Source organism: Pocillopora verrucosa, chromosome 8, assembly GCF_036669915.1.
Source record: "Pocillopora verrucosa isolate sample1 chromosome 8, ASM3666991v2, whole genome shotgun sequence".
NCBI lineage: Eukaryota > Metazoa > Cnidaria > Anthozoa > Scleractinia > Pocilloporidae > Pocillopora > Pocillopora verrucosa.
In genome coordinates, this window is record NC_089319.1 from 5,410,578 (window position 1) to 5,436,861 (window position 26,284).

Below are 26,284 nucleotides of genomic sequence, written 5' to 3' on the forward strand. Positions count from 1 at the left end.
AACTTTTCTTGCAAAAGAAGTCTTTTTGAGTCTAACATACCCAGTCTTGAATATTTTATCTCTCTCCACTTCGCTTTGAAACCTGTAATCAATCGACTATATATAATTTTGAGTCTGCAACACCTCATGAGAGCTTGCTGTTTCCACGACTAGGTGAATTACATATCATCACGTGACTATCAAGCCGCTGTTCGTGATAGGAGCCCGTCGTGTCCCACGGCTTCAAGAAGGAGGAAATCTTCAACGAGGTCGACCGGGCTGTACTCTCTAAAGCTTGATAACATAAGTCCACACGATATGATTTGCTGCCCTACTCCCTACTTCCCTCATCTCACATTCGCAAAAAGATGGGATAAAATAAATCCATACAGCAGCAATCGACCAGCAAACTTCTTATTTAAAGGACCAAGCCTACCCCGATTGCTGTCTTGGTAACTTTATAGAAACTTTTGGCGTTTTGGATCAATTTTTTGAGGTTCTAGCAACTTCTAGCAATTTCTGAACACAATGTAAATTTGAAGCCCTTGTCAAGCACGAAAAAGTCGACTGACTATTTCATAATATATTCTACACATAAGCTGTCACATGACATGGTTTCCCGCAGGCCTGTTGCGATCTTTATCTAACATTATAACGAATAATTGGTTGAAATGAGGTTCAGCAGGACGTCCCTGAACCAGTTGGTTTTTTCCGTTCAGACTAAAGTATCCTTAAATGTCGCCCATATTTGCGAGCAGCTCTTTACAGTTAAGTTCACAGCTATTTTTTCGTGCCTCCAATGTTAGCATTACTGTTAATTAACGTTTATTTAAAATAAAAACATCAAGAAATATAGGAAGCAACTTTTAACGTTTTGAAATTTTGGCAATTTTCTCAGGAGCAAATTTTTGACCATTCCAGTGAGGCAACTTTCCATCTTTTACGGGCGCAATCGGGAGAGGCGTAACTGAAACACTCAACAAGTCATTAATTGGGCTCGCGGGGTAATGAGCCGGAATATCAATTACGATAAAGAGTTTCCTCCCTCAGGACACACTACTCACGATTAGCGTTAATTTGAAGGTTTTTTTGCTGAGAGATCAGAATAGGCATCTTGCCAACAATTAATATTTTATGACTCGCGGCGTTTTCTATGATGAAAATGTGCATGGCGAACTGAAAAATAAGATGTCAAAATAATGACAGCAGCACTACATTCGCATTTTGATGGCTTCAGTAAACCATGAACTTATCAGACTTATACCAAGGTAACAAGCTGGTTCGAATTTCGGTCCGCACCTCAGGAAACATATCGGGTATGTTTTTCTAGAACAATACTAGGGTAGAAGCCCGTTTACCTCAGTGGTAAAAATAACTGAATGGAACCCCCTATCACTAAAGCGGGCTTTACTGTTTTCCATGGAACTGTTGGGCTATCTGACACAAAGTATTCTATCCTCATATTTTTTAACCCCTGTACCTCCGACGGGTGACTCAAGACAGAATTCCGCTTACGATATCAATACAGTTGACAGGTGGACAGGTGGACAGGTGATGATGATAAAGAAAAATCCAATTCAGGAATTATTATTATTAGTTGATTCAATGCCCTAATTCTACAACCGCACATCATCCAATTGTACGACAGACTGTGGAGACTTCCTCAGAGATCTTGGGAGTGAAAAGGTTGATCCTTTAACTCCCATAATTGACCAAGACAAGAATTTCTCCTTACAATATAAATACAAAATCCACCAGATAAGTAATGAGAATAAAAAAAATATATATCAATTCGGGGATAATAAGTTGAACCAATACTAAATTCTCATGAACTAACATCATAAGAGTTGCTGGGTTGACAGTATGGAGAATAACAATTTGATCTGGGAGTTCATGTATTAAAGATTTTCCTTCGATTGAAACGTAAATAAAGAGACAATACAGTATTCAAGTACTTTGTCCTGCCCCCATTGACATCATCGAAAAATCAAGTGGTAATTCGTTTAGGGAAAGTTTAAGAATACGTTAGTTCGATAGTCTTGAAGTTGTAGCAGGGTAATTTTAAACTTTTGCCTTGTGGATGTCACGAGGAGAGGATCGAAATGAATTTATCAGTGAACGACTTATCATGAGGAGAAACCCTGGCAACGTAAACTGTAGTTTCTCTGACATTGTAAATGTGTAATCCAGAGCGTGCTCTAACGGCTGAATCTTTAAAATTTCAAATTCCTTGGCAATTTGGATTGAGATTTTTTTTTTTTCTCATTCCTTGCATTTCAGTAAAAAGGATCTGATCTGATTCGGAATACGTACTGTGGAAAATTAATGGTATTTTATTAATGCAAAAGTTATTCGGGAGCACGGAACTTGAAATCATTTCCTGTATTCAAAAAAAAATTAAAGAACGTACATGTCCAACATGGTTTGTGGGATACAATGCCGCCTTCTTGTGTGTCGCGACGGCCAAGACTGTTTACTTTTGTCTTTTGCAATCTGTTTCTGGCTTTTCCCTTCAGATAGCCATCCTTCCCTCGCTTTGGTTTATTCATGCCTCTTTGGAGTATTTCTAAATAAGTAAAAAGTAAAAGTGATACATTACTTTCTGTTTTCAATCACAACGACTTTCCTTGTCAATTTAGTTGAGAGAATTTGGTGTTAAGTCCCAATAACGTTGTCCACTTGATACTTGTGTGCCACTGTTGATTCTTGTTAGGCTGAATATTGTCTCCAAAAGTTCTAATAGATTTACATCTTCCGCTGGGAGTAAAAAGTTCGAGACAATTTTGTAAATCGCTAAACGACACGATTATAGGCCGATTGATATAAAAACAAACATCCGAGACACTATTGTACACAATTGTTTCCAGGTGCGATTACTCTTTATTTTTGACAGAAACAGTGCACGATGCTAAAAACCGGTCGACTGTGTTATGCCTCATCAGAAACATATGAATCGCAATTAAAAAATTATTGTATCTTTGTCGTTTTTCAATCGTTCTTTCCTTGAATCTGTCTCGAATGTAAATGCCTGTCATTTTAGACGTCTGCGGCAAGATCGATTGTTGTCGTGTTCTCAAGGGGGGCAAAAGCCTCTTGCCTGCAGCGAAGGAGAATCAACGTTATCCTTTCTGTGCAGCTACGATTGTTTTTTGCGTCGAGATTGAGAAGACGGCTCGTAGTGGCTTATCCGCTAGCCATAATCTGAACAATAACAAATGATTATTCTCGAGTCGGTCCACACGCCTAATTAGATTATGGGTCTCACACGGTGAATGAGTAACAGGTCATATAAGGAACAATAAATGTGTTTTTATTGCTTCTTGAAAAAGGTGTTGGTAAGACCGAGATAACATCACTCCCTACGATGCGTATGATTTACCACATTTGAAGTGATATTGGCCAGCCTAGAAATCATTCACGAGTATTCTTAGGGCATCTTTTCATGTCATGTTCGTTAAATGTTTGAATTGTTCATTCAAAAAACAATAGACGGGATTAAGCAAGTCCAATTAGTGAGCGACAGAAGTATAAACAAACAGTTTATATATATTGAGTTTTACGCGGAATCAAAACCACTTTGCACTTTGTGGTTCGTCGCCCTTTCATTTCGTCCCTTCTTTACTTACTGCTTCGAAATGTTAGGATTTTTGACATAGAAGGGATGTGAGAAGAGTGCCTGGTCATGTTAAGAGCATAATTAATTGCGACTAAATCTTTAAACACAAGAAATTACGACGTTTTTATGACCGCGTCCGGTCACAAAAAGCGGCGAATGGTAAGAAAAAACATTTGATGTCAATAGTTTCCGGGCAGGCTCGCGCCCGATCATAACCGCAAAGTTTGAAATGTAAGCAAGCCAAACATTTCCTTTATCATTGTGCTGATGACGATGGCCATATTTTACAATTCGTTTCACGTTACGGAATATGTTTGATGGCGACGAACCATTAACATAGGACCTTTCTTCACGCCGGTGTTGACATTGATGACAAAGACTTAGTCCAAATATTATTATCTTGTTCGCGTTCATCCTCCTGGTTTTCCAAAGAGTTTCACGATCGATTCTCCGCTTTAAAGAATCAGCTTTTCCTTAAAGGCGTAGTCATCGTTGGATATGGGAAGGAGTTCTTTTTCGCTGTGGGTATTTTTAACCTGCAACTTTTGGCGGTGCAGTTCACTGGTGGCTCGAATGCTCCTGGCTCACGATCAGACCCATGGATTACTGTTCGTCAAAAACATCACTATGTCTCACCTCGGCTGAGATATACTCACTGAAGGACAACCGAAGCATGGAAAAGTTGGGGTTTAAAATCGGCAGACAAAGAATGGTGAGTAAGATTTTGCCGTTTTTTATTATTGCACGATAATAAGACATTTATTAAACGTCGTATTTACGGGTTGCACATTATTTAGGCAGACATATCCACCTAGGAGGGGCTTGAGGAAAACCGCTAGCCCTTTTGATTAGATTACACCCTCGACTCCATCGAACGTGATTTGGTTGACAGTTCTGATGGAGAATATTCAAGAAAGATCTACTGCTCAGAATCCTCTTGTTCGAGCGTTAAATAAACCATTCACGCACGTGTCGTGATCTCGAGGGGGTCTCCGGATCAGGTATGCTAACGTCGGAACCTATCTGAAATCAATCGGTTTACAAGCAGACAATTATCTATATTCCTTGAGATTTTATTTTCATAAAGCTCTAGCTTATGTGGCTTTCCGCAGGGGAAGACATTAACTTGAATCAGTGTCACGAGTGTTAAGATTAAACTGGAAATTGACTTTGGTGGTGCTCGCCGAAATTGACGAGTACATAAATAGATCTTTTTGATCTGTGTTGGTCTGGCGGCTGTATCATGCTGTTTTCATTGTTTTCGTTTGGGGGGGGGGGGGGGGGATAGGCTTGATTATGCTAAGTGCGCTTTTGAGAAAAAGGACTGAAGTGCGAAAAAACGCGACAGGCAATGTGGCAACATTCGAGATTATTTAATTTGAGCATGATACAACACAAAATCAAGACAAGGCCCTTTGGACAAGTGCATGTTCACAAGCAATATATTTGTCAACCACTGGAAGTTTTTGGTAAAATGTGAGGCTTCTGCTCTCCTTGTTTACTTTCTTCGCATTCCTGTCAAATTTTCTGCAAAAGTCTTCAAGGACTAATGTGTTTTAAGAGTGACGTTTCACTTGCCAAACCGTAAACCAAATGGATCTCTGCTATCACGGGAAAAGAAAAAAAGAAGTACGTGAGAGTATCTTTCAAGCGCAATCCCCTCATGAAGTGCATGTATTGCGTTAACTTTAATCTTGTTTTCATCTCAAGAGTCAAAGAGACAGAGAAGGAATCTTTGGTCAGAGGCGGCGAACATTTTCCTGAGACGTGCGAAGTTTCCGAAAATTTCCGAACTAGTACCGAAGAATTCAGGCACAACCTCTTCGCTCCTTTTCAGAAATCATGCGGGTTTCGGGAAAAGAAGTACTGTTCAAAAGCCTTTTCTTTCCATCTGATTGCTACAAGCTTCTTTCGCTCTGCATAATTTTTGAGAATGGATAGTCCTGACATGCAAGTCAGAACCTACATTCGAATCTACTGATTAATTAATTAAAAGGGCCAAGCTAAAAATATTTTACTCCCTCTTGAAACTCCCTCTTCAGATCTTATTAGACCGCTTGATGCATGTCATGCAGTCGAGTCAAAGCTAAGGCCAGTAATACAGATCAACGAAGAAGGAGTGTCTTTGTCGTCTTCGAAGCTAGTCATTGGTGTAGATATGATAAGGACTGAGCTGCCACTCTTGATTGCGCACAGATTTAGGATGGTTTTAAAGGGTTTCCACTTTAATCCTCGTGCTATGGTATTGATGGTTTTCCCTTACGGGGGTTGTTGCCCACTTGACATAATATCCGCTTAAGACATTAAACCTTCAAGTGTTTTTGCTATCCTTTACTATAAAAAGGTGAAAAAGGTCCCTGAATCTAAAAAAAAAATTAAAACATTATTTTCTTCTGACATCTTTGGTTTTTGCAGATAGGAAAAAGAGGCATAACGCAGATATAACATTTGAAAGCGCTTTCAACAAAACTTCACACTCGACCTATATCAAAATCGTGGTCTATTTACCTCGCAGTACCTCGAAAGACACGAAACACTTCAATGACTCTGGAAACGACGCTGGAAAAGTTGATCATTGTTTCTTCGTTCACGGACTCGTCCGGGGTAGGGCAAAGTCGAGTGTGTCCCCTGAGCACTTGTGACGGTGGAGAGGGGCTTATATATGACGGTGAAACATCTTACTATATTGAACCTACGGACCGCTCCTTTCATTTGTTCTACAAGATAAAAGATCTTAGCCTGGTTTGAATATTATCCGCGTGGTCAAAGGATATTTCAGGATAATGCGGTATTTCCCCCAACGGTTAATACAGAAATACAAGTTTCTAGAAAAGAAGAATTGGCAACGTCAAAAACTCGAAGAAGATTTCGTAAAAATGTCTTCACCGAGACCAAATATGTTGAAATGCTTATAATTAACTATCACAAGCAGTTTTGAGGCTTGTGGGGAAGAATTTGAACGAAGACAAATTTGCGAGCCAAACAAATTGCAAATATAATGGACTGCATTTTTTCAAGCCGTTGAATGTTCGTGTAAGTATTTGTCGCCATAGAAACGTGGGAACGTTTTGGACAAAGTCAAAGCGGACGCTAATGCCGATACATACTTGTCAAATTTAGTGGAAATACAGACAAAAGATACGGCGAAAAATAGCCGAGCGACGTTAACAAACTTTTTGACGGGAGTGGTCACTTAAAGATTCCGTTCGAGGTAAGGCTCATTTGATGACAATTTGCATCAGATCATTCGGCAGGCGTGATTCCAAGATTACAGCCGAAATGCAGCTTTTAACTGCCAGTACATTTGCCCATGAACTATCCATGTGTGTCGGCATGTATCACGATGATGACCTAACCTCGTTGCGTGTGTAAATCACCCAATTCCGCGCGGTTGCGTGATGAGCGAGCATGTCGGGCCGTTGAACCAAGCCACTGGCTTCAGTACCTGCAGTCTCAAAGGACTTTACGTAAACACTATCGCGGGGCTTAGGATCATGCCTTTTTAATGTCCCTAGAACGATTTGTACGGGGATCCTGTATGTGGAGACGGTATCTTTTGGAGGGGACGAGGAGTGTGATTGTGGGAACTGCACAAGAATGCTCTGCTAAGGAAACGCCTGTTGTGATCATGTGACTTGCAAGCTGGTACGCGCATGTTCAGTGTGTCTGGGGGCCCTTGCTGTGAGAAGTGCAATGTTTTTAAAAAGAGCGGAAGTGCCTTGCCTGGAGACTGTGAACGAAAGGGGACATCCCAGAATTGCTGTACTGGATCTTCTGGGAGTTGTCCTAAGGACGTCTTCGTTTAGAATGGTTACTCTTGCGCCAATAACACGGCCTACTTGTTACTCTGTGCAATGTTTAACCCACGACAGCCAATGTCAAGACGCTTTGGTGCCGCGATGGCCGTTCCTGGTCCAGATAAGTGCTATAATTACCACAACACGCGTGGCAACAAGTCTGGGTTTTGCCATACGACGAAGAAAGGAAAGTATCGACCGTGCAAGCTAAAGAACGCAAAATGTGGTAAACTATGGTGCCTTGCTAGCAATCAGTGGCCTATCATAGGTATACCACGAGACGTAAATGGGTTCCCAGTGGCCATTTCAAAGCAAGACAGTCACATGTAAAGGTACTACTTTACACATGGTCGTGGAGGTATCGGAGGCTTGCGATGACCCTTGATGGAACAAAATGCACTGATTGAAAAGTGTGTCCGAACAGAAAATGTGAACCTCATGAGAGCACTACGCGGAAAAGCGCTTCTTATGTCCCAATAACTGCTCTGGTAATGGTATATGTACTAACATCGTTATATGCTATTGTTTTCAAACCTTGGACTGGGACTTCTTGTGATCCCAAGCTCTCAGATATTAACACCACGTCTATCACGAAGAAGCCCATCAAAAAAACAATGCTGCAAAGTACTCTCTGCAAAAACGCATTTGATCATTACGAAACCGCTAACAATTGCGACGATAGAAACCAGTTACAAATACAAGCCCGACTGGATTGCAAGCAGCAGAATCCCCCACAGGTTTACAATCTCAGTCTCTGTGAGTTTTTTCGTTCTCGTCGTCGTCTTTGGTGCAGGACTTTGTCAGTTTAAACCGACGGTATAGGCACCTGAAATTTGTTGTGCTGAATAAGGACAAGAAACAAAGGGTTGAACCGCGACTTAAAGTTATCGTTATTTAAGAAAGTGTTTTTAATATAAATATTTATTGCAAGAGGAAGGCTTTAAACAAACGTAATTTAAAAAGAATAAGTGTACATATTTTGTTTCACATTAAATGATTGGCGAAGTTATTTCTTTCAGTTTCATGTGGTCTGTTTTCATGCCCGCTGTCACTGCGCGAAGTTGAACTTAGGTGACAAGGTTTTTACAGACAGATTTTATTTGGATTTAATTTGTGCAGTAGGAACCGTCATATAATCAAGTATTGACGGATCTGAAGATTGTGCGCCAGCGCGAGCAGTTACGTGGTTCCATGGGCCCTTCATTCCCCTCCCCGCCCAGATAAAATGCTGGTAGATCGCAAATTAACCCTCTCACCTCCCTAATGCCAATGCATTTATGTCCAGGTTCCCCTAACAGTTTGCCGGTACCCGTTTTTAGTATAATTTAAACACTGATTCCTATGAAGACTATGTAAATGATATGATTTCGTGTATAAATAAAGATTTATAATGATGAATGACCCGTGTACACCCCTGAGAGGGGGGGGGCCCGCCAGCAGGGAAGGGGGGTTAATAACTAACATCATTATGACCTGGCTGAAGTCTTCACACGACGACCTCGATCCGAAGTCCGGTGGGCTACCATCTAGAGCACAGCATCTCCCTGTGGCAAGCTAGGCACGCTAATCTGGATGGGAGACCTTAAGATTTGATCAAAAGTACAGCAACAAGCAACAGGACGAAAATATGAAAGCAGGTTATTAGGTACGGTTTTGTACTAGCTGGTTACAATTTTTTCAATCGTGCTGAATATATAATCTCACGCACTGGCAGCGTGGGTACTGAACAACCTACTGGTAAACCACACTCACGTGCACTTGGGTGCTTTATCACAAAAAACACTACCAGCAAAAGAAATCAATGATTGTACCTAAAAAAGCCGAAACAAACAACGTCATGATCCACTACGACACACTTGGCACTAACTGAAAGAAGATCTAAAACTAGATTGAAGATGAAAACGCCTAATTAAAGGCTTCAGTCACACACTATAAATGAAATCGCATATCTCTGTCGCTGTCCTCCAGAAGCACTCCTCTCTATTTGCCGATGGCTTTGAGTTCACGATCCATCTGACACAGTGTACATTCCCTCAAAATAAGATCGTGAATTGCATCGGTGCAAAGGGATCCCTGCCGCAAAGAAAAAAAATGTCATTTAGATAAGTAATGACTTTACATGCCTAATATAAAAAGAAAGAAAGGAAGGAAGGCATTAAAAAGGAAGAAAGAGAAGAAAGAACACAAGGAGTTAAGTGTCGTCAATGTAGATTCAAATGTTGAGCAAAGTCACTTTAACAAATAAACAAACGTTAACGGTTATAGAGAACTTTACCTTTTTGACTTCATGTTTTTCGCGAAGTACTAAAGTATTTTTACCTCGTGAACTTTCACTGTACCCTTTTTCGATCACAAAAAGTTTTCCACAATTATTGTTATCGGACTTAACTGAGACCTTTCCCGTATACGGTAAACGATAACACTCACGTCTTTACCACCTGACAAACTTACGCCAAGACTTTTCCATGAATAAATACGACTATTGTGTCTCGCTTAATAACGCAGGCTTTCTCCGTGCTTAATGTTTAACAATTGAAAAACCTAACAACTCGTAGCCACATCGGTCGTCTTAATAAAGAGAGAATAAACCAAAGGGGAGAGCAATCAACCCACATAGGACGGAAAAGATAACGTGTTAAACACGGACCTTGAACTGCCTTTGGGGTCCCACTCAGGGCGTGGTTCTTTAACCATTCATCACCTTCATAACCCTAACAAACAGTATGCGAATCCTTCGCGACTGTTTCCTATACCTTGTCTAAAGATTCTCACACGAAGAATTGGTTAAATACTCAAGATCTTCTTTAGTTAGTAATTATGTCCTTTATTTTGCGTGGCTGTTACGTTTTGCTTCAGAGGTGACATTATATGAAAGGAGAAATTAGATGCTAGTCCCTCTTGCATGTCTGATTGTCCCGGAGAGTCTAAGAAGTGGAAGCTAATCTTCATCAAAGTCATACCAAATTGACTCGGATGGTGGCTTCTGCTCTGGCTTAAGAAACGTCGCCTCAGCTGGAACACTTTAACAATGTTTAAGGTGAAATCAGTCCCAATCTGTTCCAAAACGTTCTCAACTTTACATAAAATATTATTCAATCGCGTCTTCAAAAAGTTAATCGGAGAGCTGGTCCGAGTCTTTTTCTGCTTGGTAGATGAAAGTTTGTTATTCTGGCTACTGCTTTGTTATTGAAATTATTCAAAAAAGGAGATATCAGCTGTTATATAGCGGGAGAAGTCCTAAAGCGTTTAAGGACCCACCTCAGTGCTGCTCAGCTCTGAGCTTGGCCACAGAGTGCACGGAGCAATCTCGTAGCAGCAACAGCCATAAGCGAACCATAACCCTCACCCATACGGGTTGAAAGGCTTCCCAACAAGCAGCGGGGGCAGCACCACCCAAACAGGCCTGTACACAGACACAAAACCAAACACCTTTCAATTTGTCAATCTCTGATCTTTAGTCCCGAGCGTTCGGATGAAAGACGCCATGTAAAACTTTAGTTGGTGATTGACAACGTGAGCGGCGTTCATTATCAGAGTCAAGTGTGAAATTGTTTGTTCAGTTAGCATTGTTAAGGTCTGTTTCGTGCGACCTGATTGGTCGTTTTTTTCCACAAGCCAACTGTGATTTAGATTTATTAACTTCTACCTGTGATAAGCTGCGCAAAGTTTTGATCGCCAACCTTTACATGTTGGTTTGTTTGCGTAAAATATCAAGAAATATCTTCGTTAGGCGTTTCGTGAGATCCTCTGGGTTTTGATCGTAACTGAATGTATGGACGGGCAACGAACTGACCAGCAGGTTGAGTATTAACCGACACAAAATGAGTGCGAAACGTACCTCGGTACTAAACGACGGGACACTGTTTCGATCCTCTGTTAAAATTAGGTCGTTCTACTATCGGTTCGTCCAGTGGAAATTAATTATGACTAATATTTCTTTGAAATGTTTATCTCACTCTGATGTCATAAACCAAGAAATAACCAGGAGCCATGGGGCTCCTGAAATAACTTATGTAAACGTTACAACCTTTCTACTTGGACCGCCGAACGCATGTCGCCAACTGGCAACTTAAGCTAGTAACACAACTTGGCGATTTTACTTCGCCGAGTCAACCTATCTAATTAACCGCCTGCGAAAATCGTTGTAAATCTGACATACCAAATTAAATCACCATCGCTGCACCGGACACATTTGGCGATTTTTGCTTTTCGCGCCGATCCGCCGTCGAATCGGCGTATAAAATCGCCAAGTATATTAATTGGCGTTTTTAGCCGCAAATTTAGTCGCCATGGCGATCAAAACTTTTCGCATCTTATCACAGGTATAACTTACAGCCTCCAATATCATCAAAGCAGGAAAACAATAATCAGAATTCCAGCCCCCTCACACATCTTGAGTTTGTTGCACCACAATAGTTGTGCCAGGCTGGGTGGTCACTATCTGGGCCATTATGATCACTCCTTACACAAATCTAGTGGCTGACCTGTCGAAAAGATGAACAACCATTATGTTGGGATCTCCGTTCATCGTCATCTCGCAAACCAAACTAAGCGCATAATCCAGCCAAATTTCCCAGAATGTCTTGTGTGTGTTTCGTAAAATGTAAAATAAACCGCTGCGAAATCGTTTTTCCACTATCAAGCGAGTTCGTTACCGATTTGTGACATTCCGGAGCATGTAGTAGGTGATCGAAAAGAGACTTCTACAACTGAATATTTCGCGAAATGATTTGTGCCACAAATCATTCTTGCGAAAATATATTGACCAGGTGATGAAAAGAGCATCATTTGCTCTGCAAATTTAACTTTGGCGATTCTGATAAATCCCTCAAAAGAAATTTGGGGAACGCGAAAAGGCTGAAGCTCCCTTATATTTCCAAAACCGGATGTCCCTGGGTCGTTAAATTGCGCACTTCTTCCCCCCTCCTGCTTCGCAAAATTTAAGACGCAAGAAGCCGTAACACAATTTCAATGTTTACATATTTGTATGGCCGGTTCCGCTCAACTAAGATTAATGTTTAATCACGTATCCGTTCAAGAACATTCAAATTATTTCTTCAGGTATAATTAACTCCTCAGAATAACTTGTCAATCTTGTATCAGTAACAAAACCGTTTGCCAACCCGAACAAAAAAAAAACGATTTTGTCACAACTGCCGCAGTGGGGCTAATAGTAAGAAAAAGACTAACGGGAAGTAAACGAAATAAAAATGAACCCCAAATGACGACGAAAACAACTGTCGTAGAGTCATCCGGACGCGACTGGAAAGGAGCTAAATTATGAATTCGCTACAAAATGCCCTGCAGCAGTAACTATTGAAACTAACCTAATCGACTGTGTTTTTAATTTAATACCTGGGTGAAAAACAATTTCAAATTTAGGCATTTTTTGTAAACTGGTCTTCGGGAGGCTCGTTCTTTTACCCTAATTCTTTAATTTTGTTGGATGACATCTTGTCATAACTTCCATTAATGTTTAATGTTTTAAGTTTAACGTTTACCAAGTGCACTTGAAGTGCTATCAAGATGTTTTCACTCTGGCGGAAGGGCTACTAGTAGAAACAACTTAACGGTGACCAATTTTACTAGATCATTAACGCCTGTGTGATTGCAACCTAAATTTATCTTACTAAGGGTGTTCTCTGTTTTGACAATTCACAGAACGAAGCAAACTTTTCTTAGTTTTAAATAGATTCTATCCATCGCGATAAGCCCATTGATGAAATATGCAAAATGCCATGTTTAAGTATCCAAGTGACATTTTTGAACGAGACTGGAGTGTTATCGCGTGCGCCATTACAGGTCATTTTGTTCACGTTCAAGAAATAATACCCTGCGAGTCTCGCAAAAAAGAAAAAAAAACCAAACAAGAAAAGAAAAAACCCACATGCATTATTTTTTCCGCAACTAGCGAGGTTTCTTCTTAACAAACGTAAAAAGATCTTTAGCGATAACAAGATTACGAAAAAAACATTTCTTCATTAAACCCTCATTAAACATTCTGCGTAAGGGCGACTGATGCGGTGGATGTGACGTCCTCAGAGGAAATATTTTGGCGAGCAGAAAACGGCTGGTTCAATGCGGGAAAAAAATTTTTTATAGCAAAACTTAACAAAAAGGATGATGCTATCCTTAGTTCGCTTGGGTGTTATATGTAACGAGATCACGATCCACCCACTTGAATAAACCTCGAAAAGTCAAGAATTTCGGTAAAACATTTTTTGTTTATGGTTGTGGTTTCCATGGCGATTTGTAAAGAGTCAACAGATATAAGCATTTAGCAATGACAGCTAGCCAAAGTCCACTGAACTGCAAAATCACTGATTGCTTCGAAAGTTTTCCTCAATATGTTTATACATTATATTAGACGCTCAAATTAAAATCTTTCGTCGAACAGTAACATCTAGTGCCAAGCGAGTGAGAATATTTGAAAATATCGTGATGGGTTTTGAATAAGAAAAATAATGCTTTTCGTTTCTTTAGTTTCAATCAAATGAAATCAAATAGATTGGAAGCAAGTAGAGATCGCGGAATAGCAGAATTTGTTTTTAGCCCATAAGCTGCCTTTTTCCTGTATTATTTAAGAGCGATCAACGAAAAAAAGTAAACTTAATTAGCAACCATACGGGTAGAGGTTGCGTTACAGCAGACCGTAGGACTTGATGGATATTGACATGATATGAATGTTAGAATAGGTTGTAATGAATAATATTCAAAGAACACGAATTTCAATTTGACTACGGGTAGAAAATTTCATCCGGAAACAAATAAAATAAAAACATAAGTCCTAATCCCGATTCACATCAGTAAAACTAGATAAACGGGCAAATCGACTGTAGTCGGAGAGAACTTGATATTCACCTGTTTGGATAGCTGTTCTCAGTTTCTACTAAATTTTCATCACAAATGAAATTTTCCACTCTCTGGACCCGACAACATCGATATAAGAGTTGAAGTGACTTTCCGAAAACAATAGCAGATAAGGTTTGTTAAGAAGCCTTTAGCTACAATGTTACACGTCGTTATAAAATCATTCCTTTCGATCAGTAGGTGGTTTTATATTACTGCTCAAACAAAAGCATAATGTAGAAACTTGTTACATGTTTACGACGCTGAAAATAAATATACACGAACAAAATGAACTAAAGATGCTCAGTTACAATCCTGCTACAAGCCACAACGCTCTGGGCAGATCTATATATTTGTTTGCAGCATCGAAAGGTTATTCTGACTTCGAGGAGTAATACCAACACCCGACAAATATTAAGCGCGGAGATCATCAACGAAACATAACTGTAGCGACCAAGGCGAGGTATATACGCCCCAAAGACGCGTGTAAGTCAATGAATCGCTACTAAGAAACTTAAAAAAGCCCCAAAATTACTTAACACCGAGGTAAACCCCAAGCGTTTTTTTTTTCAGACAAACGGCGTTGCTTAAAGCCGAGCTACGTGACGTTGTTGACAACCAGTATCGCAAATCTCTAACTGATTTTATGAAAGACAAAAATCCAGTTAAACCCGAGTTGGAGTTTTCCTCATTAGCAAGATCGATTAAAGGTACCTGTTAAATTGCCTACCTCAAAAAAATCGCGCAGAAACTCTCCTGAGAGAAAGCACACACCTCTGGATTCTCAAAGCAGCAATGAGAACAATTGGCCACGCCAAATATGCAAACATTCTAGCCTACTAGAGTTTCAATTTGCACGTGTGACGTCAGGGTAACCTAGGAAACGAAGACATCCATACGTAATATTTCAAGAACACCTAAAAATATGTGGTTTGGGCACAGGGAGACCACTCAATCTGTACGTGGTTAATAAGTATTGACGTGAGATAAACAAAATCTACGAGCGTCATGAATAAGCTCTGAACATTGCATATCAAAATTATATCTCGGTCTGAATATCTCAATAAAGTTAAATGAAATGTTAATCAACTCATTTTTTTTTCGCCTTCAAGGCCATTTGAAATGTCTTTCTACGAAATTACTTTTAGCCGGAGGCCCTTAAGAGTAAAACAGGGCAACAAAGCTTGCAACTTGGTGGCCGCCAGCCGCGACCTTCTCCACTTCAAAGTGGAAGTTAACGCCAAACTACTGAAAATCTCTCCTAAATGCGACAGTTTTTGATCAATGAGGCGTTGCTTTATCTCTTGGCCAGGTTTTTGAGCTTTATCCCTCCACATTTTCCGAAAAAATCAATGCTGAAATGATGAGAATAGCTTTCATAATCCGATCGGTGCCAAACTCAAATTACAGTGCAGCAACTTCCACTGAGTGGCTGCCCACCGCGGTTCAAAACCAAGGGTTCCAGCATAAGAGAAGGACCTTTCTCATATACGTAGTAAACCTAGAAATGGATAACTCGCTAAAATGGGTTTTTTTTCAACACAGTAAGCGGTAAGACAAGAAGCGATGCACTGTGGAAGTAAAGTGAAGTATTTTTATAGAGAATTTCACTATATTTTTTAAATTCCTAAGAGCGGTCGAGAACATTCCCATACAAGCTCTTATAATTTTACCGTGACGCTTATATATAAACTGTGTTAGTCACATATTAATATTCCCGACTCTAATTTCGCAAGATGATCATCTCACAACTGGAGCTCAGACCGCCTGGGGGCCACGTCAACAATTGTTAACCACGAACACATAGTGTGGTCTGCTTGTGGGTTTGCTTGTGGTTTGCTTGTGGTTTGAGGACAAAAGATTCCCTCGAAATCGTTTTTAAAAAACCCTAAAATCCGATATGGTGAGGCTAATTTGCTTCTTTGTCGTATCCTCTATATCTGCTATTACCTTTCTCTCGTACTACTCTTAGTTTACATGTGAAATCGATCAACATCCGAAGTGGAATTTTATTATCCTTGCATTAAACAAACATGTTTACATATCTTTCAATACAAGATTAGCAATAAATAATTTCTCGTCTTCTTGTTTTCCCTTTTCCTTGTGTAATTTCCGTTTCTGTGGATACAGTTTGAAGCATATTAGCCACGGTTGTACATGTTTCAATCAAGACGTGAACGATACACATTTTTTCCTTTCAGGTGGCAATATCCACAATCACATAAATAAGGCTTTGTTGACATTAGTACGTGACCATAAAAAACAGCCCGAAGGAAATTGCAATCACGAGTGATTGAGTTGCCATTAATCGGATCCTTGAGTTCTTGTACTTGAGCTTGACATGAACGTGCCAGTATCATTTATCATTTTCAATCCTGAATTACTTACAGGAAAAAAGAGTCTCCTGTCTGACTGGCTTGTCAAAATTGGGCGACGAGCGATCAACGTCTTCGCTCTGCTGCTCAAAGATTCTAAAAATAGTTAACTTTATCTAAGAATTAGAAATCTTGTATTCTTCCTATCTCGGTGCTATATCAACAGCAAAGCATAATGATTATATTGGTGTACACCAACATACTATGTGTATAATAGTCTTTATAATGTCAAGTATTCGTGCATTTTATGCCGTGTGATACAATGAAAAGTACCACGTTCTACAGTATTCACTTACAAAATAAATTCCATCCCCCCCACGCACGGCGTCGCCGTGCTGCAACGTCACGTTATTTACTTTGAGTTGTTTTTTTTGTGTATCGTTGAGGAATACTGTTAATTTTGAAGAAACTCGTTAAGTAACAATTTGACTGAGTAGACGAACACAAAAGAGATAGGACAAAACTACGTGGGGAACCAGTATGCTATGGATCAAGAAAGATTAACGCAATTGCTCCTGCAGCCCCATTGAAATAGTCACGCAATGCGAACGTTTCAAGCATTTCACTTTCTTAGTATCGAAAGAGTTGTGTCATATTTATTCTTTGGTCAAAAGATCGCCCAGCTTTAGTTAATTGCGACAGGAAACCCATACGAAACAAAAGTAAAATATTTAAGTCCGTTCCTTCAATTAATTGCTTGCGCATTCAAGCGGTGTATCAGCATAAAAATAACTCACCTAGGACTTAGTGAGGCGACTTACACTCAAAAAGCAACGTGTCTCGTATTCTCACCATCTATCCATAGCCATCCTTGCACCCATTGGTTTAATTTGGGCCCTAGAATGTTTTACCCTCACTTTTGTCAAATATTTTTCAGTTTTATTGAAATTTAGGGTAGTTTCACGTGGTCCAAAAGAAAGAAGAAAAACAAGAAACAAGAAAAAGAAGGTAGAAAAATTTCGGCACTTGGCTTCTGCCGAAGCCTCAAACCGCACCATGCTGAATATCGTTGTACGAGAGTGTTCACGCTCGCAGGGTTTTAATAAGTGCAAATAAGGTATTTGAAAAATTTATCCGAGTCAAGGGCTCCAGTCCTTGTTCAGTTTTAAAGCTGCACAACTTATGAGGTAGTTCCTTTACTTCAAAGCTTACTACTGACGTAGGTTACTTAAAAACTTTCGTAAGCAGTAAGCTGCAATCACGTCTTACTGAATTTCATGATGCTCTCAAGGATTAAAAGTTACGGTGGAATCGTGACAGAGGAAGCGAAATAAAGGATGGCATTTTTTCCCGTTAGTACGTGGGAGGGAACATCGATGCGTAACAGAAGCCCGCAGATTTCATGATACTCTCAAGGATTAAAAGTTACGGTGGAATCGTGACAGAGGAAGCGAATAAAGGATGGCATTTTCCCCGTTAGTACGTGAGAGGGAACATCGATACGTAACAGAAGCCCGCAGAAAACCAGCCAAAATTTTCATCCAAACCGGAAAACCACCGACATAAGGGTGTCTAAGAATTTAACCAGAAAATAAGAACGACGAGCTAAGTTTCCCTTCGAACCGCAATATCGACTTAAAAATTGCTAAGAACTGAAAAATAACAGCCAAAGTGACGATCAAGCCCAACTTGAGATGATAATAATAGATTTGACCCAAACAAAGAAATGAAAGCAAGATCGCGGGATACTTTTGTAGTACGCTACTTTTTGGTGCATACATTAATAATTCATGCGTCATGTTGCATCTGTACTGATCTCTTCTATTTTAGACATTTTATTAGTTTCAGGATTAAAGACACCATTGGTCCGTGAATTGCCAGCTTCGCAAATTTAAAACCGGTACTATCTATCATTCAAATGAAAAAGTTCGGTCCTTCTGGTTATTTCCAGCGTATCATCGCCAACGGGAGAGTCAACACTGTGATCATTTCCTGGCAAGTTTCCCTTGCCAAAACAATCCCCGAAATGTTTATCTTCAGCAGAACTAATACCGCACGACGCACCTTCAGTTCCGTCTCTTTCTAGTAATTGTCGATCTTCTGTTTCTTCTTGTCCGTTTTCTTTTCTAACAATACCAAAATTCAGTTCAGCCTTTTCATCTTCATCACTTTCGTGTCCATTCTCGATATCATCATCCGTTGCTTCATCCGTATCCACATCGTCATCGTCAACGTCAACATCATCACCATCGTCGCTGTTACTGTTACTTGACTCATTTTCACTGTGAAGAAACGATTCATTGAATTTATCTCAAGGAAATGCCGCTTCTGCTTGCAAAGCTAAATGATACGAGACACATTTACGCATCTTGAAACTTAAGCCAACAAACCTCAAAATGGGCCGATTTGGGTTAAAATGTTCCTTGGTCATATCAATGTCCCATCAAATCTGGAAATGAAATGAGAAATACATTTGATGATAGATTATTTCTGCGGCAATGAATTAGACCTTTATTACAGCATTAAAAAATAACATTCCCTTGGTTTAGGCCACCTTTATTGCTGATGGCATTTTTTTACTTCAATATTTCTGTTTTACCCCTTTCTTAAATTTGGTAACCATCTTGTATTTGTGTTTAATGCCTCCTAACAGTAACACTACGGAATCGTTCATTAAGATCATTAGATCATTAGGAAATGATTTCCAATCTGTCATTGTTAAACAAGTTCTCCTCATCACTACCAAAGGAAATGTATAAAAGGAGTATAGAGAACATAGATCCTGATGTTAAGGTGTTTTCATTAACAAAGGGAAACATATCTTGATACTCCACCAAATTCTATGGCTGAAACATTCACCACTGTTTTAGAAATGAGTACCCACTCCTCCCCTGAAGGTGTGGAGATGGGGAAAATTGAGCTCATCTAGTTCTCAGAAACAGCAAAGAAAGGAATGAATGACAGAATACAGGAGGAACAAGGCAATGACAGTTTTATTGACCCTTTAACTCCCAGATCAAATTTGTAATTCTCCTAACTGTCAACCATACAATTCTTATCATGTTAGTTCAGAGAATTTAGTTTTGGATCAACTATTTATCCCCAAATTGATATTTTTCTATATTCCCATCACTTATCTGGTTGATATTGTATTGATATTGTAAGGAGAAATTCTTTCTTGGGCACTCATGGGAGTTGAAGAGTTAATCCAGCAGAGTTCTTAGTCCATCTCACTAATCATGGAAAGTAAATATTAACAGAACAACCCTAAAACAAACAAAATATACGCAAAGGTAAGTTTTAAACGAGTAAAAACCTTGTGATGACTGAGCATTTTGTTCTTCTTCCATTTCTTCCAGCCATTTATCCTGAGCTTTCACAACATCTTTGCTGGATGAACAAGTAGCATAGCGGTCTAGCAGAGTCCTAACAAGTACACAACAATAGATTATCATCATTTACATCTTATCAAATTTCAAGGGCAAGCTTGATGAATCCAAACCTTATCACTTACAGCCATGTTTATCGAAAGGGGGTAAGTTTCTAAAGAAACTGTGGTGCTGCATCAGTTTTGAGCATAAGCCCTTCGTCAGAAAACAGAGAACAGTTTGATAAATGAGAACATCATTAGCTTTCAGGTGTAGAGAAAGAAAAAGCACACAAGAAACCTTATGAAGTGTTGTTGAATCTATTAACACAATTGAGCTTCTTCGTGGAAGTCATCTGGTATAATCGACAATTATTCACCAGAGTGGGGATGAATAGCAACCACTGGATATTGACCAATCTGCAGAGTGGGGAGGTAAATATCCACCACTTCCAACCACATTGAGTTAAATTTTTGTTTCATATAAATATACCACACAGAAACCAAAGAATTACATGTAACCTATTTTTGTCAATATACCAAAAAATGGTCAGATATGTAGCTCTTGACATATGATTTTCTCTTTTCAACTGCTTGTCTCTTCAGCTGCTTGAAGGTGAATAATTCTTGGTGATCACTTTAGGATTGGCCAATCAGAGTGCACAAAAGCATTATTCACCTGTGCATTACACTATTAATTATTACATAGATACTGATGAAATACCAGGATTTTTCCTTTTTACTTTTTTTCCATCGTGTGCAGTGAAGATACTATTTTTATCTGTCATGCGTGAGGATATTGGTGTTGCCATGGTTACTAACATGATTAGCCAATTACAAGAAATTTTGCAATTTCATTGTCTTTTATGTAGGAATTTCATCAGTATCTACAAAATAAACAGATCATTACATGGCCACTTGGAGATACGAATTTTGTCTTCTCGTGCTGAAAGTCTCTCTCACAAGTGAGTGAAGCGAAAGAGTGAGAGATACTTTCAGCACTTGAAGATAAAATTCGTATCCATGCGCAGCCATGTAATATCCTCTATTTATTCAATTCTGGTGGTTTCAGTAAAAAAAGAATGACATACATGTTTTCAGTCAAGAGTGTAACACTGGAAATAAATTTGCAAAAGGGGAATCTTGTCACAGTTTTCCTAAGGCTTCCCAAAGCCTGTTACTCTTTATCACTTTCCAGTTTTCCTGAGAAATAAAAATCTAAACTTTCAAAATATTTAGTTCTGAAGATATCCTGAGTATCTCGGCTCTATAGGCCTTTATCAACACCAAAATTGCTGCACCAATAAAAAATATTGTCAAATGACTGCATGTACTTTACCTATTCAATGCATAGAATGACGTCCCCCACTTAAAACGCTTCAACAATGTAGAACCAAGATCTTGTTGCCCTTTAGTAATAATAAAATACAAAGGAATGTGTTTAAATTTACCCTTTCCCTTCTTCAAAATAACACTCAAGCCCTAAATTTGACTTGCAATAGAATCAGTAAAATCACACTAGCTAGAAAAATGAGAAACAGTCTTGGAAATTCCAGTAAGTTGATAGCAGACTACTTATCTGAGTGCATCATTGAGGAGAGAGCTATATTTTACCTTTGAACCCTAACAGTGACTAATTTCTCATTACAATGCAACCACTGGATCACACAAGGGGTTCTTGATCAATTTCATGTACAAAATTCATGCATCGTGTACATCAAAGAGAAAACTTCAAACTTCTCTCCTTGTGTGCATGATTTCAAAGAAATATTACAGCTTTCACAAAATGATAAAAGACATTCACAGGTCCCATATATTTCCTGTGGCAAATCATGCCTCACACTGGTTCAAAAAATTCACTAATGACCCTTTGCTTTCTGTAATATTTACATGATACATATCAATTTTAGCCTTTATGATGCCTCATGTATAAACCCTTTGCCTGCCTCTCATAAAAGTTTCAAGAAGAAAGAAAATGAAAACCAAATTCTTGATTGTATAATTAATTCTCCTCGTTATTACCTCAGATCATTTACTTACTGTAGTTATTCGGTTATAAGGCGCACCATTTTTTCAAGAAATTCCTAATTTCTACTAAAAATTACCACCAAAGTTTGGGTGCGTCTTATGGGCGAATATTTTCCTGAAACAATTTTTTTTATCACAGTTACTGGTACAATTTCAAGCAAATAAAAGGACACACAGTGTTGGTCATTGACTTTTATAAATATGGTGGTTCTGAAAAGAACCGTTTGAGTTGTGTACTGCCTGGAGTCTACTCATCTTCTCTTTCACTGTCAGTGTCGAATTTGTTGTCTAGCTCATCGTCTGCATCCAGGACGGCTACAATTTTCAACTTGAAGTTGAGATTGTAAGAATGACGGCGAGTGTTTGGCATGATTGTGCTGAATGTAGACTTTGCAAGATAATATTCACCACGTGAAGTAAATTTGCAACTACTGATTTTGTTGATTGAATTGTTTTTATACTTTAAAACCATGTTTCCTGAGAGGGAAGGCTAAAAATTAATATGTACCAATAGGTTTTCATTAAATCTGTGACTTTTTTTGCCTTCTGTTTATCACTGTGATTAAATGTGTGACATCTTTTGGCTTTTGTTTATGTCTGTGACATTTTGCTTTTGTTTAATCAAGGCTTTTGTTTGTGTGCATGGTGGCGTGTGCGACAATTCTGCTTTGTTAATTAATGGTAAACTAAAATCAATATGCGACTTTTTTCGCTTTTTTGTAAGTTTATGAAAGAATTTACAATAAACTTGACTGATCTTTACTCCCCAAACAACAGTGCACCTTATAACCAAGTATTTCAGCGATATTTTCAGTTTGAAAACATGCAATAATGAGTTGCTGAATTGGGGGTGCGTCTTATAGTCGAGTGCACCTTATAACCAAATAACTATGGTAAATCTATTGAGCCTTTTACTCCCATAATGACACTTCTCCCTGTAATATCCTTATATTATCCAGCAAACAGGTAAGGAGAATACTCAAACCTATCACTTAGAAGTTGCTACCTCGACAAGGAAATGTGTAGCAGCAAGAGGGAAGAATTAACAATCAAATCTCAGGAGTTCAAGGGCTAAGTAAGGAAGGTTCTACTGTATCATCAAGTTGAATGATCCTTGCACAATTAGAGCTAGAAAGACAATGTCCAGAGGGACTATGTACTTCAGAATTCAACTTGATAAAGCTCAGCTATTCAGAGGGATGATTATATATAGGAAAAAACTTCAAACTCCTGTGGCACATATTAGAAGCTAGTTAGGGCACACTGAAGACAAAACTTGTGTGCAAGGATGAATTTTGTGTCGCATCATGTGGATGGTAGGAGCTAACCTTACCTTGCTAACTGTAATACCATGACATTTCAACCCTTTGAACCCTCATATCAGTATGCATATTCTCCATACTGTTCTGTGTATCTTTCCTAAGGTGTTGACAAGGAGAATGTGCTTAACAGTCAAGAGACTCTCTATTTCATTTTCATTATTGTTGTGACCTCAATGTGTGATTCAGGGGTGATCTTGAAAAAAGAAATTGGATGCCAGTCACTCTTGGGGGTTTAAAGAGTTAACTGGAAAGTTAACCCTTTAACCCCCAGATCAAATTTGTAATTCTCTTTACTGTTCACCAATACATTTCTTCTAATGTTGGTTCAGGGAATTAAGTGTTGGATCAACTTATTATCCCCAAATTGATATTTTTCTTTATTCTCATCACTTATCTGGTCGATATTGTATTGATATTGTAAGGAGAAATTCTGTCTTGATCACTCATGGGAGTTAAAGGGTTAATGAAGCAAGGAGCACAAAAGTGCGATAGTTTTAATAAGACTTACTTTGATTTGATTGAAATAATTTTTTTCATTTTTAGGCATAGAGGTCCCTAGGATGACCTTTTAGACATTTAACCTGTGCAATTGTTACCTTGAGGACAGCAAGGCTTTTCAGTTTTTAACAGGCTGTTGTCACCTTCTATAAATATACATCTTAGAATGGACAGTGCTTCCTTAACCCTTTAACTCCCATGAGTGACCAAGACAGCATTTCTCCTTACAATATTAATACCATATCAACCAGATAAGTGATGAGAATCAAGAAAAATATCAATTTGGGGATAATAAGTTGATCCAATACTAAATTCTCTGATCTAACATAATCAAAATTGTATGGTTGACAGTAAGGAGAGTGACAAATTTGATCTGTGAGTTAAAGGGTTAATGTCATTCATCCTTGCCTACTGCTCTCTTTTTCTGCCATGTCAAATGGGGTTTTTAGTCATTATTGCATCACAGCTGTGTATCAAGTTCACCACATGCAGTTCAATGGTTACAATTTTATCTCCTTTCACCATCCTAAATACCTAAACACTCTCACTTAAGAACTGTGAATAGCACTCTTTATAAAAAGTATTTATCACTTACCAATGATGTACAACGTGGCAGCAAATGCTTCTACACAAGACAATTTACAGGGCTTTCCATAGTTGATAGGGTTTGCAGCAATTAAATATGGTAACAGGCGCATGTGACCTCCTCTCATCCTTCCAAATGGTGTGCTCTCCAATTTGGCCCACGAGCAGTCAATAACAGCTATTCCATGATCCATAACGAGGGTGTGGTCCTGAGGTGAAACACACTGCTTTCCCAAGGGACTTAAAATCAGACCATTGAACCTTTGGGAAATTTTAAGTGTTTTCACAAAGCCAAGTCTTGAGAGCTTTCTTCCTGAACACTTCTTTGGATCACAGTGCTCCAAATCCTAAAATATGATGACTTAGTTATCTTCAATATACAGAACTGGTGAAATGTGGGTTGGCTATCCACTAAAAATTCATAAGACTTGACTTATCAACAATGTTTGAGATGTATTTCAACCCAATCTGTTCTCTGGCAGTGTCTAAAATCATGAAACATTAAAATCAGCTCTGGTTTCTCATTGGCTTAGCCAGTCACTCATGACAGTCTTTTTAAGTGTTACCCTCACCCAGACCATCAAACTACATTTAACTGACTGCCACTCAAAAGTTCAAATAATTTATTCAATTACCTAACTCTACTTGCTTACCCACATGGCCAAAGGAAAAGGAAATCCTCTGCCATAATCCTTTTTCTTACCATCATCTGAAAGAAAAATCAATTAAAAAAAACCTATAACATACAATTTATGCACAAATCTTGAGGCTTTGATGGACAATCACCAGAAAATAACAGATGCATAAGTCTCAGAGTTGGTCCTTATTGTTTATTGAAAATTTTGGGACAAATAAGCTCTGAGCTAACAAAAGAATTTATCAGTTTAAAAAACTCTGCAAAATGATTAATTTTGATCAAGTGTTAAAGGCAGGTTCGGTCAATGTCACCCTAAGGAAGGTCACTAAGCTTGTGTTTGACCCTTCCACTCTCAAGAGTGACCAATAAGAAATATCTCTCTGTTATCTCAATACATTTTCAAGAAAAAACATGGAAGAAAGAAAAATATCAATCAGGTCATTCTGTTTGATTTAACAATAACTTCTCTGAGCTAACACTGTCAGAAATGTATGGGAAACAGTATGGAGAATTGAAATTTTGATCTTACAAGTGAGAGAGCTGATTTTAAGGCAGATAATACTACAATTAAGGTGCTGACCAAGGTGTATAATGTCACTGTCACAGTGGTAACATAGCAAGTTACCATAGAAACATCATGCTGGTGACCAGCATGATGTTTCTATGAAAAGTGATTGAATTGTTTTGATTGGGAATGTAAATGATTATCACCGATACCCATGAATACCTCTTTAATATCAAATCCCATTGAATCATGTTGAAAATCGTTTCAAAGACTTGTTCCCTGCTCTTCAGAGCAAGCAGACAAGATGTATCTCGCTGAATCTGTATCCTGTAGTTTATGCCACATAATCAACAATAGAAGCATCTCAGTATGAGAACCATCGTCTCTTTAACCCTAGTAGCGACAAGCATCTAATTTCTCCTATGATGTCCCCCTGAGGTACACAGTAAGGTCACGAGAATAAGGGAAATAATCACCGACTAAAGGACCTCTTGACTATTCAACAAATTCCTTTTCCAGTACCTTAGGAAATGAATAAAGAACAGCATGGAGAATATGCATTCTGATGTTAGGGGGAAAGGGTACGCTAAACATTTACCGCGTGTAGTCATCTCGTCTCCATCAAAGTCTTCTGTGCCATTCCAAGCAGCTTCAAACCTTGAACTCTTACTAAGTTTATGTCGAGGCGGAGCCACTTTAGCTTTCCCTTTATGTTTTCCCATACTCAACTCAAATTTTACTGGCTAGCCCTATTGTTTTCGATAAAGACAATCTGCATTCAACGAG

General features: G+C 38.8%; 2 protein-coding genes, 1 long non-coding RNA gene and 1 pseudogene across 3 annotated transcripts in view; 2 read left to right on the forward strand and 2 right to left on the reverse strand.

The window, feature by feature from the left end:
* The window catches only part of LOC131797013 (cornifelin homolog), a 30,205-nt gene extending 15,074 nt beyond the window's left edge, over positions 1–15,131 (reverse strand). The window contains 1 exon segment of the mRNA XM_059114633.2: positions 14,972–15,131. The gene's annotated coding sequence lies outside the window, so the exon portion shown is untranslated.
* On the forward strand, positions 4,094–8,290 carry LOC136282882 (disintegrin and metalloproteinase domain-containing protein 12-like; annotated as a pseudogene).
* A 306-nt stretch (positions 15,132–15,437) lies between the features above and the next one.
* LOC131797023 (uncharacterized) lies at positions 15,438–16,816 on the forward strand. Its single transcript, XR_009341189.2, has 2 exons — positions 15,438–15,825; positions 16,443–16,816. It is a non-coding gene; the product is annotated as an uncharacterized lncRNA (long non-coding RNA).
* Positions 16,817–18,375: 1,559 nt separating this feature from the next.
* Positions 18,376–26,241, reverse strand: LOC131796951 (18S rRNA aminocarboxypropyltransferase-like). Its single transcript, XM_059114574.2, is given in 8 exon segments — positions 18,376–18,838; positions 18,947–18,996; positions 18,998–19,005; positions 19,873–19,982; positions 21,263–21,332; positions 24,367–24,703; positions 25,010–25,065; positions 26,097–26,241. Coding segments are annotated over 8 exon segments (1,134 nt in total). The 5' UTR covers positions 26,221–26,241; the 3' UTR covers positions 18,376–18,459.
* Between the last annotated feature and the right edge of the window lie 43 nt (positions 26,242–26,284).